Here is a 15,265-nt window from a genome sequence, read left to right as displayed (position 1 = left end):
TAAGATATCCAGGTTCTATGTTGTACTCTTTTTTCTTCGTGCAAAGTTTATTTTTTCCACGGAGTTTTCACCACTCGCCAAGGTTTTAACGAGACTAAATATGTTGATTGAAAAAATTGTATGATATACTCTTTTTTCTAGCCGATTTTTTCTCCCACTTAATTTTACTACTCTGAAGGTTTTAACAATGCAAGACAAAAAACACAATAAAGATTTGATAGGAATCCCCACAAAAGTATTGTAAATAAACTAAAATATTGGGTTTTTTAATATAACCACTTGAGGGTTAATTACTTAATTCACATTATTTTCTTAACTTACCACACCTATATCCCATGATATTGGTAGGATAACTTCAATTGTAATTCTTTGTAACTTCCCAAAAGATTTGTGTCTATAGTTAGTGAGAAAAACTCTCTCCCTATCTAATCCACATAATTATCTTTTTATGAATTTTTTATTTTATTTTTCGCACTCTCTCTTTCTATCTTTATATTGTTGTTTACATTATACTATATTATACTAGTAATTGTATCCGTGCGATGCACGGACAACAAATTGCATTGTTTTGATGTTATAAGAATATAAACAAATGTTTGATGTATTGTATGATCAAAATTCTGTTATAATCATTCATTAATAATTCATTAGTGGAAAAAAATTAATTATACTAAAAAAAAAAGAGCAAATAATTTTACTGTTGAATAATTTTCCAAATGAATTGAATCAGCTAATACCTGAAAAATTGAAAAATTGAACCAGAAACAAAATCATCAACTATATCTTTCATGTTGAGCTTAAATTAATTAGATTTAATAACTTAGTTAACATGATAAAAACTATACTATCGACAACATACCAACGTAAAAGGCCATTTATACATCTTGCATCTTAACTAAGCCATTCTCCACTGCCTCGTTTTGGTCTTGTTTTGCCACTGGAATTAACAATTGGAAAATTAAAAAAAAAAAAAAAAAATTAAATATTGCATACAAACAATAGGTCTTGAAGGCCGACTTCCAATAGCTCGTGGCTCCGCCCATTTTCGCTTAGTTCTTTCAACTCATCATTACAATAACATGTCCAATAACATCTAAAAGGAAATAATTGTTATACACAAAATTTGAAATCTTTGGTATAAATTAATGAAACACATAATTTAACAAAATGAAATTACCTATAAGCCATGATGGAAAAAGATGCAAACTAATTATCACACAGTCAATAGGATGAAGAAGAAAATAATTAAAACAAAAATTCTAAAGTCAGGTTACCAAAAGAAGAAGCCTTAGGTACGATGAAAAAATAAAATTCAAATGTTGCAGACATTCTGTAAAACAGTGTCAAAAAATCCGCTAGAGATGAAAATGAGATTTATTTACCCTTTTTGTAAATATCGAAAATCATATTTATTATGAACTATGAAGAGAAAACAAATTGCAAAATAGCTAATATTTTATGAAGCCACAAACATTTCGTAGAAACGGGGAGAGATAAAACTGGGGTGGAGAAGTTGAGAGGTGGGATATAAATAAGAAGATAAAACACAAAAAAACACAAACGTGTTGAAGTAGAAGAGAGAAGTTGAAACTGTTGAGAGTCTTATATCTTTGGGAATATGATAATTAGTATTTTATCATCAAAAAATAATATTTAGTGTTGAGATGTTTATGGCTGAAATTAAGAAATAAAATAATATTTAGGGGATTAATTGGTTGTACATTAGAGATATTTATAGCTGAAAATATGAGTGATTGGGCTGTTTCGGGATAAAAAAAATTTGATAAAAATCGAAAATAATATTTAGGAGATAAAAATTTGATAAAAAAATCGAGAATAATATTTAGGAGACAAAATTTGATGAAAATCGAAAATAATATTTAAAATAATATTTAGGAGATAAAAATTGATAAAAAAATAAAAAAATAACATTTGGGAGATAAAAATCTGCTAGAAATCGAAAATAATATTTAGGAGATAAAAGTTTGATAAAATTGAAAATAATATTTAAAATAATGTTAATGAGATTAAATTTGATAAAATACAAAAATAATAATTAAAATAACATTTAGGAGATAAAACTTTGATAATTATCAAAAATATTATTGAAAATAATATTTAGGAGATAAAATTTTGATAAAAATTGAAAATAATATTTAGGAGACAAAAATCTGATAAAATCGACAATAATATTTAGGAGAGAAAAATCTTATAAAAATCTGATAAAACTCGAAAAAAAAAATTAAAATAAGATTTAGGAGATATAAATTTGATAAAATTCGAAAATAATATTTAGGAGATAAAATTTGATAAAAATTGAAAATAATATTTAAAATAATATTAGGAGATAATAATATGATAAAAATCGAAAATATTATTTAAAATTATATTTAGGAGATATAAATTTAATAAAATTCGAAAATATTATTTAAAATTATATTTAAGAGATAAAAATTTGATACAAATCGAAAATAATATTTAGCAGATAAAAATCTAAAATAATAATTAGGAGATAAAAATTTAATAAAAATAAAAAATAATTAGCAAGAACCCTCCATCTAGGAAAATAAGTTAAGGAAACACCCTCTCCGAAAAGTAATTAGATAAAACTCTATTACCTAATATTCCACCCAAATATTATTTCATAATTTCAAATCTACTCTTAATTGTCTAATATACTCTTTCAAAACCCTAGTTATGTTTTACGCCGTTTTTTTCTTTCTTTTTCTCTTTTCATCTCTTCCCACTCTCATCTCTTTCTCTCTCTCTCTCTCTTTTTCCTTCTCTACATAATCTGATCTGAGTGTTTGGTGGCGGTCCGACTATGGGGCAATGGTAGAAAGCGGCGCGAGCGGAGGTTTGGCGATTGGAGCTTCGAGGGGAGTCTCCACACTGGAGGAGATGCGCACGTTCGTCTATTTCTAAGATTTACTCTTTATTTATGGTTTTGATTTTCTGGATTAGTGTTTGTTGCCGTTGTTTCTGGTTTGAGATTTGAAAATTGGAGATCGGGAATCTAATTGCAGATAGAAAGCTCAGAGTTTACGGGGGCTGCAAAATACGCACTCAAGGTAGTTTTGTTTCATTCTACTAATTTGTTATGGATTTTTAATCTAATTTTGCTGCATATTTTTTTGATATAGGTGGCTTTGTTTTGGTGATTTGGACCGTAGTACATGGTTATGTTTTGATTGTTTGTATAAAAAACCGTTAGAATATGGAAGTGGGGTGGTGATGGTGTGGTGTGGCGACGTGATGACGATGAAAAGCAGATCTAGGGTTTTTTGGTGGATTGTGGCAGAAGACGACGCAGAAAAAGAAATCCGCGCAGGCAAGGCCCTTAATCGACTACGTGTGGTTTAATCGACTATGTTCAATAGTCGATTAAGGCTTAATCGACTATGTTCAGTAGTTGATTAAGGTTAACTGACTCCAGTTGTTAAATTTTTTTTTTTTTTTGATTTTTTGTTTATTGATTCCAATGTATAAATAAATTACAATGTTTGTATATTTTTTTTAAATATAGTTGATTTTGCATATTTTTTTAATTTTAATTTGTTATTTTTAATAGTTAAATGTTTAATCGACTATGCATTAATAAACCTGATAGAGAAAAAAAAAACAAAAAAAAAAAATTAAAAACAAAATTAGAAACAAAAAAAATTAAAAATATATAGATTTTCTTAATCGACTATGAAACATATTTAAGGCTAATCTACTATGCTTCATAGTCGATTGAGGAAACTGATACAGAAAAGAAGGGGGGGAAAAAATAAAAAATCGCTGAGTGCGTGACCCAGTGATGATGTGACGGGCGGGGCAAAGCTGGAAAATATAATAGCTCAAAATGGGTGTGGGCTTTTCTCAAATGAACTGAAATATTTTGAACCTCTCTCCATTAAAAAAAGTAATGAATGAGTTTCCTCAAAGAGTCCATTATATTATTCTAAGATCATCCAACTAAAGATCTAGATTAGATATACCATTTTACAACAAAGACTTGATTATTTGAGTGATTTAGTATTTCAATTTCAATTCTAGGACTTTTTTAGATTAAAATAATTTTACTTGGCCCTTCCCGAGTACAACTTTTTGGTATTTTTTCCATTTTATTAAATTCACCCAATCAATTAACTGAGTGAAGAATTCCACTTCTCATTGAAGTATTGATGTGTGCAAAAATTGCCTCAAAGACACCCTTCATCATAAATATTAAATACTTCAAAGTAAACTTTTATATACATAAAATAAGAATAAAATAAATAAATAATAATACATTTACAAACCTCCTTCTTATATACACTTTCTTGGTTGATTAGCCTCTAATTTTGGTAACAAATTTACACTTTTTTCTTGTATAATATATGATGGAAATATTTACAACACCACCCACTCTGTGGTGATCATTAATTTAGTAAAAAAAAAACTCACATCATATAATTGTACATGAGCAAGTTCTCTTCCGATACTAAAACCGGCAACTTATCGATATATAAGTAGAATCTTCGTAGATTCTCTTTAGCAAGAGTCGTGGGGTCCACCACATCCGATTCGCCCGTCAGTACCCACAAATCTCCCGACGCCACTCTCTTTAAGCTCCCTCGACAAAAAGGGCACGATTGTGATCGAACATACCTTCGAAAAAAATAACTTCAGAATAGAAAAATATACACTAATAAGAAAAATGTAATTTTTATGACTATATATATATATATATATATATATATATACATATACCAGTTATTGAAGCAGCTGATGCACATTGAGTGTCCACAAATAGGCAATACAACCTTGCAATCCATCTCCATACATATACCGCATTCGTCGTCTCTTTCGTAATCCGCACAAAGATTCTTGTTCTTCTCAACCTCGGATTCTTGGTTTCTTTTAAGGTTGTCCTCCATTAACCCCGCAAGATTCCCTTCGAGTTGCTTCAACATAGGATATATGACAGCTGTTGTTTTCAAAAGGGCCGAAAAATATATATATTCAAGTTATAAAAAAAAGGAAAATTATATATATCGACGGATGTCGAACGAGATGACAAATGTATGTTACCGTAGAATTCTCGAAGAGAGGCTTTCCTTTCTTCTTGGCTTACTATCGGCATTCCATCAACGTATACCTATAGTGATTAATTGCCCGATTACAAATTATGGATTAGGAATCATTAAGTAGAGATTATGATCGAAGAAAGTGAAAAGAATCGAAAAAGGGAATTATTAGTACCCTGTATATTAGGATGTGAAAAAGGCCTAAAAAACCGAGGAAGGCTTCGAAACAGGAAAAGTCAACCCATTCACAGATGAAAAGAAGGAACGGAGTAAACGGGCCGAAAGATAGTTTCATTTGAATGGAATCACCACCACCTATTTCTCTGGGCAGGGCAGCTACCCTTCACAAAAAAAAAAAAATTCAAAAAATTAAAATATAAACCTCTTCGTCAAAAAATTGTATTTATAAATAAGTAATTGAATCCACTCTTCCGTTTCAGAACCCTTATGAATATGTTTGTAAGGGCTAATTTGGTCCCAAGATGAGAAAAACTAGTGCATAGGGGTGGAAATTGGAACGAAATTTCCGATTTCTGCCGATTTCGATTCAAAATTTTCCGATTTTGGAACGATTTTTTCCAATTCGAATTCCGAAATTCCGACTTCTGATTTTTTTCAAAATTATTTGGAATCGGAATTGGAATGTATATGAGATTCCGATTTCCGATCCAATTAAAGTTCCGAAAATAATTCAAAAAATTCCAATTTTTTCGGCTATTACAATTAAAATACCAATATTACTATGTAATGTATATTTAAGGTGAGCATAAATTGGAAATTTCGAATTCCGCCGATTTTTTGGGGAAAAAAAAATTCGTTCCAATATCCGAAATTCCGATTTCCGATTTTTTTTGGAACGGAATTGGAACAAGTTTTTCACTTCCGAAAAGAATCGGATTTTTTTTCCAAAAGGGCTAATTCCGATCCGATCCGATCCATCCGATTTATACTCCTACTAGTGCACTATCCAAATATCAAATAAGCATAATTATTTAATTAATCACGACTTCTCTTCTCAACCAAACAAAGGCATAATTTCCTAAAAATACAAGGATAATTCGGCTTCAAAATCGCAAGAATAGCGATTTTTATAAGGTCATTTTGAAGCAATAACATCACCAATTTCATTTAAAGATTACCAATTTTGAACCCTAAAATTTTCAACCGAATTGGGATTTAATTTTAGGGTTTAGAGCTCATAATTAATTGCAGATAAATCGCAATAAACAGTTTGATTCTTGAAATAGAACTAATACATAAACTGGGTAAAGGGCATTCAAGAAACACAAAAAAATCACAATAAAGATCCAATTTTTAATTTAATTTCTTTTCCCAATACTTACAAATTGTTGGCATGATGAACATCAGCTTCAAGGGCTTTGATTGATTCTCTCAATGAAGATCTTCTCACCTGTCTCTGCAACATTTGATCTTCAAAACCCCCTTTGTCTGAATGAAAGTTGTTCACACTTTAAACAAATAAAAAATAAAAAAGATTAATTGAAAATTATATAAAGAGGGAGAAGAGAGAAGATTGCAGATTAGGAGAGAGAGGGGTTTGCTTGATGCTGAAACTTTGTCCTTTGTTGAAGAAAAGAAAAGGATATGTTATTAATTAATTAATTAATTAAATAATTAATTTCATTGTCTCCATTATATTATTTTATATTAAAATAATATATTATCTACCTTCCATCTGTTTTCTTGCCTGTTAATAATTGACATTTTTTAGTACTTATCCAATTTCTTAATAATTATTATATGATTCCATGTACTGACAAAAGAAAAGAATATTTATGAACAATCATTTGAGACTTGACACAATATATTAACTTAATCATGATTAATTTTCTTTAAATTTATCGTGTCAAGATTAGCAAAATTCTATTAATTCAGTAAGATATTAAATTATCGAACTAATAAATTTGTATACCTTTTCACTCTAGTCAAGATCTGAAGAAACTATTATTCAGACGAAGATAACAATTTATCGAGGTTGTACTGTATTAAATTATTAATACTATCAAACATCAAAGAAGGTCAAAACGACACAACATTTGATGTAATAATTAAATAATATATGACATGAAAATACAAATACAAATATACTAGTTGTTTAGGGACCAATTGGAAATTAAAATTGAATAATAAAAAGATTAATTTAAATTTGAATGTTTTGTGTAGACTGGGCCAGTTTTCAGGGTGTATAAGTATTGGATAGTACGGCCTGCTGGGCCTTTGACCTAATCGTGCACGAAATAATTGAAAATGACCACACAACATTCAATTAAATTATACAAAGTTTGAGAAAAATAAAATTTAAAAATCGAATTAGTGACGTTTGATCAAATAGTTCTAAATGCAAAGTGCCGACCAACGGGCTACATTGTCTTGACAAAAAAAAAATTGAATTACGATGTTGACATTTGGTTCGATTGTTTGATGAGATTTTTGCTGCAATTGCTAGAATAGAACCCACAAGATTGTTTCTTGCTATTTCATGTTATTTAAATATTCAATTGCACCGAACGATATCGAGAGTGTCTTCCTAAACGGTGTTTTGAATTAAAAAAAAAAAAAAAAAAGTCTATGTTGAACAGCCGAAAGGATTTGAGGATCCTTCAAAACAGAATTATATTTGTAAATCAAAAAATGTATTTCATAATTTGAAACAAGCGCCTAGAGTTTGGTGTACCAAAGACTTGCTGACTTTCTCCTCGAAAGTAAGTTCAAAAGAGGAGAAGCAGGTGAAATTGTGTGAGTTGACTATAGCGCAAATTTATGTGGATGATATTGTATTTGGTTCTACCTATTCAAAATTACTACATACATTTGTTGACTCTAGCTCTTCTGCTTTTGAGATGAGCATAGTAAGGAATTGAACTATTTTCTTGATTTGCAAATAAAACAATTAAATGATGGAATTTTCATTTAAAAAAAAGGGTATGCTACTGATCATGTAAATAGATTTGATCTGAAAAACGCAAAGTATATAAAAACTCCTGTCACAAATTCTCAAAAGATGATGTTGCTGACACTATGTACAAGAGTATGATTGGAAGCTTATTGTATCTAGCAACAAGCAGATATATATCATGTTCGGTGTATGCGTATGTGCAAGATATCAAATTCCAGATTTTGTCGCTTCCGATCAGAGAATTTCCGATTGTGGAACAAGTTTTTCCAGTATGGTTTTCGAAACTTCAGTTTTTCGAATTGTTATGGAACAAAATTTGATTTAATTTTTCACTTCTTGAAAAGTTAGAATATATTCGAAATTCCTAATTTCGATTTGTCCGATTTACACCCCTATAAATTACCCAAATACAATAATCAAAAGAAAAGACAAGTGGGACCCATGGTCCATGTTTGTACTGATAATATATGCATGAGGACCAGCTCTGCAAATGTACATTAAGTTAAGGAAGTTTAGCTCAATCACAGCAAACTATGCATACTTTTTCAAACTTTTGATAAAGTGAGGGGCAACTTTGTCCAATTGTGCAACAAAAAAGATCATCTTGTTGCCATCAAAAGCAAAAGTGGTTAAAGCAAAAAAGCAACAGAGACAAAGATAATGTTATCCCATATATTATATTATATTCTTTTTATATTACCAATATTAATATGTTTATTATTTATTTCTCTCAAAAGATGCCTTTTGCATTTGCATGAGTCCCCTTTTTTCTGCACCCAAAGCCAGCTTAGGAAATAGTTTTGCTGTAATAATACCAGCAAAGATCCTTCAATCAGTAGTCAAGATGTAGCTTTTTTTGTGTGTACATTTACTTTTATACCCTTGGCCATGTATACAAAAATGGGTAAATTACGGTCACCCCTGAGTTAAAGTCAAATTACGAAAAAATTTCTTGTATTTGGATAACTATAGCACACTTCAACTATGAATCTTCTTACACTTCCACCCATGCGGTGTCAAATTTAATTAGATTATGTGGAATATTCTTCAGTTTGTACCCGTTATACCCCATTCGAGCTCCATATTTTGAAATAAGATGATCATAAGACGTGTCTCTTGTCTTGTAAATATTTGTGCTGCATCAGAATCTGCATTATATTTTTGCACAAAACGAGTATAAACTAGAGAACATTTCACAGAATCTAAAAGATTGCATTAGAATTTGACATCATAAGGGTGAACATCTACGAAGATTCATAGTAGATGTCGTGGCTGTAATTACCAAAACATGAGGGGTTTTTCCGTAATCTGACCTTACCTAGGGAGATGGCCGATTTACCAAAAAAAAAAAAACACTAGTTTCACAAAACTTTGATATAAATGTATTTAAATTTTCTTTTACAAATTTAATTTACACATAATCTCAAAAAGATATAAAAGCAATAAATAAGGGCACCTGCAGTTCTTGGTTGGCATTTATCAGTCTTTCACCATACCTTGACCCCACTTGGAATATGGCTTCATTTCATTTACTGAAATGATTTGTGCAGGCATAAATTAAACATTCAGGCACATTTTTTACCATTTCTCAAAAACGAAAAGGTAAAAATCTCAAAAAACTCTCTCAACCCTCTCGATTTTCTTTCGCAAAGCCCGTGCAAATCGTCAACAGATCGGAGGTAATTTTTACGTTTTTACGATCCTCTTGTTATGTAGATTACGAATCCGAAAAAAAAAACGAAAAAAATCGAGCTTAGCAACACTCGTGTGAATTTACACGAGCGGAACCACTTCGCTCGTGTAAATTCACACGAGTGTGAATTATTATTTTTTTTTTTTTTTTTTTTTTTTTTTAATTTAATTCGTAAAAAATGGGAGTTTGATTTTTACTCGTGTGAATTTACACGAGCGAAGTGGTTCCGCTCGTGTAAATTCACACGAGTGTTTAAAATTTTTTTTTTTTTTTTATATATTTTTTTTTTTTTTTATAAATTAATTAGTTTAATTATTTGGTGTGCTCGTGCAAAAACATGCGAGCACTAGTTCCGATCGTGTTCGGTTTGACTGGTGACGACGCAGCTGAGGCATTCCTGAGCATTCAGCCGCAGTTGAGGGACTTGTTGACGCCACATGCCCACTATTTGCGTCTCTTACCTAGGAGGGGTCGCGGGGGAGGTCCGAGGACTCGGGGTCGGGGGTCGAGGGGTGGACAGTAGGACATGTTACCTATTTATGTATTAGTTTCGGATTTTTTATGTATTGGTATTCGTGTGTTGTGATTTGTTGTTTGTTTGCGGTTTTTTCTTATTTGCCCGTATTTTAATTACGTTGTTATCGGACTTACTTATTTAGTTATTTGTACGGATTATAATTATGTTGTATTATTTAGTTATTTGTACGGATTATAATTATGTTGGATTATAATTAGTTATTTTAATTTGTATTATTAACGAAAAAAAAAAAAAAAAAAAATTATATTGGTGCTCGTGCGTTTTCACACGAACAGAGGTGTTCTGCTCGTGTGAAAACACACGTGCAAAACGCCTCTGTGCGTGTGAAAATGCACGAGCACCATTTCCACGTAATTTTTTTTTTTATTTTTTTTTTCGGTTTTTTAAAAAAAAAAAAAAAAAAAAAAAAAAAAAAAAAAATTACGTGGAAATGGTGCTCGTGCGTTTTCACACGCACAGAGGTGTTTTGCACGTGTGTTTTCACACGAGCAGAACACCTCTGTTCGTGTGAAAACGCACGAGCACCAATATAATTTTTTTTTTTTTTTTTTTTATTTCGTTAATAATACAAATTAAAATATAATTTCGTTCGATACAACATAATTATAATCCGTACAAATAACTAAATAAGTAAGTCCGATAACAACGTAAACAAAATTACAATAATACAGTACTACCTATGCCTAGAAGTCAACGTCGTCCAAAAAGCAAGTCGATCCGCGTAAAAATCTCGTAGAGGTAGTAAATTGGGAGCTGCAAAATACCTCCACTGAGGATGGAGACGAGGAAGAGGGCATGAAACCGGTACTCGTATGATCATAAAATGATCGTTATGTAGCGACATAGGAATAATACGTGATAACGCGGGGTTCCCAACTAGTGGTAGGTGAGTGATGCTACCCCGTTCAGTGAATATTAATACCATTGCGTTGTATCTTGTAGCGATCGCCAACCCCATATCTGTTGACATCCATTTCGTCCGTGGCGCCGGTCCCCTCTCATGACTGCATGTCAAGATATAGTCAGCGACTGTATTTCGACCCCCACTACAAGAAAAACTAGTTTCAGCGACCAAATTCTCAGCGACCATAACTAAATGGTCACTGAATATTCACATTTAGTGACCAAAAGTAATTTGGTAGCAAAAGTCGGTAGGGCTAAATCCTTTTGCGACCGGCGAACATTTGGTGGCTATAAGTGGTCACTAATAGTTTGACATCTTATAGCAACTAAAGTTAAAGTTTGTAGCGACAATTTTTATGGTCACTATAACTTAGTGTCAATAGTGACCAATTTAACATCAATTTTTTTTACGGTTGCTACAAGTCTTTAATTTAATTATTAACGACCATCTAATTGAGTTGCTACTAATCACTTTAATTTGGTTGTTATGAAACTACTCATGAAAATTTAATCGATTTGGTCAGTAATTTAATTTTTAAACAAATCAAGAAATGAAAAGAATGAAAAGAAAGATGGAGGGCGAAAATGCAAATAATGGAAAAACACAACGAATTCTCATTCTTTCGTTACACGCATTTCTTTCATCTCAAATCATTACTCTGTTCAATCTCTCGCTTACACTCTCTCTCTCTTCCAATTCTCGCCTAATATTACTGAGTAGCAAGACAATGAGTCAAAGTATTACCAGAAGTTCAGAACGTTTAACAAAGGAAAAATCGCAAGAGATAATAAGGGAGAAACAATAAAGGATTATGTGAATGGATTGTTCTTATAACTTATAAGTTGGTGCAAGATTATACTGTGATTATTTTCATTAATTACTTGTACGTTGTTCTTTATCCGCTTGTACATTAATTTAAATTAATTAATATATTATTTGATTTTTATGTGTTTTAAGGAATTGTGCCTTGTGCATTAGAATACTTGTACTCTCGTCTAAAATAATTTCAAAAAAAATTACCGGCCCTAAAATACACTCAACTCTCCCTCTCTCTCTCTCCGCCCGCCCTAATTCTCTCTCTCTCTCTCTCTCTCTCTCTCTCTCTCTCTCTCTCTCTCTCTCTCTCTCTCTCAGTACAGAGCCATTTTCTTATTCACCGGCGAATTCGTCATTTTCTTCCGGCAAGACTCCGCATTTGTGTATTTTCCGGTGAGTGTGTGTTCTCCTCTCTGTCACAAGTGAAACGGCAAACACAAAATTGGGGAGATTAGGGTTTTTAATTTGTATGTGCCGCAAATTATCTATTTTATGCTTTGATTTTTGATTTTTGATTTTTGATTTTTGATTTTTGATTTTTTTCTTTATTTTTTGCAAATTGAGTTGTTTTCTGACTGTTCACCATTGTTGCCCTTGTTCAAGCAAGAAAATAAAGGAAACACAATTCATCTCCGTTATAGCAGTCGACGCCGTCTACGGCTCTCGGAGGGTTTGGATTGCGAATTTGGGATTCATTTCTTCTCAAAACTCGGAGAGAACCGCGAGTGTTATAAGTAAGTGTTACATTATTTCTAATTCGAGCACGTTGTATAGCCTTTTTCGAGGTCAGAATCATACGACCCTGAATCTGTCAAAACAGGGCAGTTTTGAATATCCATCTTACGGGGCTGTTTTTGCTATGTTGAGCTAATAATTTGGGCAGTGTGTCTTCTGAGAACTTGTAGATTACATTGTCAGGTTCAATTTGGTGTATTATTTGAACAATTTGGATAACTCAATAAATTGTTATGATTTTTCAAATAAACAGTGCCAGCAGATGCATTTGTTTTAAAACCTGGCAGTTTCATGTAATCATCTTCCGGGGCAGTTATTGCTGTGTTAGGTTGATAATTTGGGCTCAGGGTCTTCAGTGAACCTGTAGATACATACGTTAGCTTTAATTCTATATATCTTTTAGGTTATTCGGATAAGTACGGTGATCGTAACGATTGTTCGAATAAGCTGTGGCAGCAATATATTCTTAATAAATGTTTCAAGAAAGGGCAGTTTTGATGAATCATCTCCGTTGGGTTTTATTACCGTCTTAGGATAATAATTTGGGATATATTTCTTTCGTAAACTTTTAGATGAAGTTTTCAGCTTTGATTTGGTAAATTGTTTGGCCAATTTGGATAACTTTACAAATAGTTATGAATTTACAATAAACTATACCAGAAAAGAGAATTTATCCGAAATTCTGGCAGTTTTCTGTAATCATCTTTTTGGGCCTGTTTTGAATGTGCTAGGATCATAATTTGTGATGAGAGCCTTCAGTGAACATGTAGGTGCAGTTGTTAGCTTTCATTTGGCATATTACGTTCCCAATTTGGATAATCGTACCAATTGTTATGATTTTTCAAAGAAATTCTGGAAACAAATGTCTTTGTTTCGAGAACTCGTCAAACAAACACGAGTCAACCCTTGGTTTCATGTTTCCTTATGATAAATTCATTGGACTTGGTTTCTCATAAACTTGAATCCCTGTTTTCATCTCTTATGTAGGTTATAACTTATAAATGCCAAATTTGCAGTTGAGGCTAAAGTTTAGTTGGTGGCTCTACTGATAAGGTAAATCAATTCATTACATAAGATTTTCCTTGTTGCTTTTGTTGCTTATGATCACTACATTTGGAAAACAATTGCATGTGCCATGTATATCTTCTGATCCTCTGTGGCATCCAATTCCAGGCACCCAATTTCAGGCACCCGTAGAGAGGCAGAGGCAGTTGAAGCTAATGATATTACTTCAATCAAGTTCCAGGTGTGAATGTTATCAGCGGTTTTAAGTTCAATTTAATCGGCGAGGCAGTGTTTGGTTTCTTTGGTTGCTACTGTATATAGATTGATCACTGATTTAATTCACTTGTAAACAATTAATTAGCTAGGTGCTAATATGTAGTAACCAGCTATCAATTCAATTTTTTTTCCTCACAATTATTATTTGGTTTTTGTCATTAGTAGCAATAAACAATTGTTTTTCGTTCATTATTTGATTGTTTTGCAAATAAGAATATTAATTGTTATTTTTGGTTATTATATGCAAACAATTGGGGTATATTTGTGACAAATTAAAATCTATTGCAACCAACTATTCTTGTAGTTAAATTATTATATTGAGCAACGAATTTATTGGTCGCAACGTGGTCACTAAAATACGTTAGGTTTGTGACCATATAAAATCTATTGTAACCACGTACTCGGTTGTTAAAAGAATATCATTTATCAACCAAAAATATGTGGTTACTGTATGTATACCTATAGCAACCATATTAATATTATAGCGACCATAAATTTTAACATTAGCGAGTAAAAAATTTGTCGCTGATAATTACATCTTTAATGACCATTATTGAATGGTCGCTAGATCTATGTCTTTAGCGTCCAACTGATTTGCTGGTCACTAATACTTTTAGTAGCCACCCTGTTGTGACCACAAGTGACCAAGCCTAATTTGGTCGTTATAAGTTTCAGCGACCATTATCTTGCTTTTAGCAACCATAACAAATCGTCCCTAAAACCATTTTTTCTTGTAGTGCCCCCTCATCCCCACCAAAAATAGTAGCATATAGATTGTAACGCTCCAGTCGATGTTTGGATCCAACGCTTCGATGCACGATGTGCACTCTCTACTCTGTTTCGAGAAAACACTCAAATAATGAATAAATGTAACATGTGTATAAAAGATTGTACGTAACGAGTTTATAGTAAAATCAATTTATATACATGTTAGTCGTCGTGTTACCGAAATGGACGATGTTGTTGGTCCAACACTTAACAAATCTCTCCTTATAAATCAACCACGTTTCATTGATGTAAGTTATCAGCTTCGGATATTGCCCGTACAAACTAACTATCTCTCTATAGTTGCATTCGTATTCTTCCTCAGTCTCAGATTCGACTAACTTTGCCCACACCGTCCTCCGGAACAGTACACCCAACTTGGTGTTACCCAAGAATTTTGACGCGTTTGCCTCAACGTTTCTGTTTATGTGATATAAACATAACATGTGATGCGAATGTGGAAACACGTTTGACAATGCTTTCAGTAGGCCCAGCTCACGATCTGTCAGTATCACTTCTGGTTCTATCCCGATTGGTAATATGTCTCGCAAACATCGCAATG

General features: G+C 32.0%; 1 protein-coding gene and 1 long non-coding RNA gene across 4 annotated transcripts; one reads left to right on the top strand and one right to left on the bottom strand.

Annotated features, from left to right (window-relative positions):
* Positions 1–4,227: 4,227 nt before the first annotated feature.
* Positions 4,228–6,658, bottom strand: LOC105970937 (E3 ubiquitin-protein ligase AIRP2). 2 transcript variants are annotated; one of them, XM_012995763.2, is made up of 5 exons: positions 6,398–6,658; positions 5,230–5,395; positions 5,059–5,125; positions 4,738–4,954; positions 4,228–4,635 (listed from the first exon to the last, which is right to left on the bottom strand). In XM_012995763.2, exons 1-5 carry the CDS (start codon positions 6,478–6,480, stop codon positions 4,428–4,430), a joined length of 741 nt encoding a protein of 246 aa, XP_012851217.1. In that variant the 5' UTR covers positions 6,481–6,658; the 3' UTR covers positions 4,228–4,427. The 2 variants fall into 2 exon arrangements, with proteins under 2 accessions (XP_012851217.1, XP_012851219.1); XM_012995765.2 differs by having other exon boundaries at positions 5,230–5,390; positions 6,398–6,627.
* Positions 6,659–12,169: 5,511 nt separating this feature from the next.
* On the top strand, positions 12,170–14,678 carry LOC105977461 (uncharacterized). 2 transcript variants are annotated; one of them, XR_016034444.1, is made up of 4 exons: positions 12,170–12,315; positions 12,526–12,656; positions 13,645–13,710; positions 13,831–14,678. It is a non-coding gene; the product is annotated as an uncharacterized LOC105977461 (long non-coding RNA). The 2 variants fall into 2 exon arrangements; XR_016034445.1 differs by having other exon boundaries at positions 12,181–12,315; positions 12,530–12,656.
* Positions 14,679–15,265: the final 587 nt, after the last annotated feature.

The sequence above is a fragment of the Erythranthe guttata genome, chromosome 11 (assembly GCF_056151865.1).
Source record: "Erythranthe guttata isolate IM_541 chromosome 11, IM_541, whole genome shotgun sequence".
NCBI lineage: Eukaryota > Viridiplantae > Streptophyta > Magnoliopsida > Lamiales > Phrymaceae > Erythranthe > Erythranthe guttata.
Note: the sequence above shows the minus strand (reverse complement) of the source record. Positions and strands in the feature narration are given on the sequence as shown.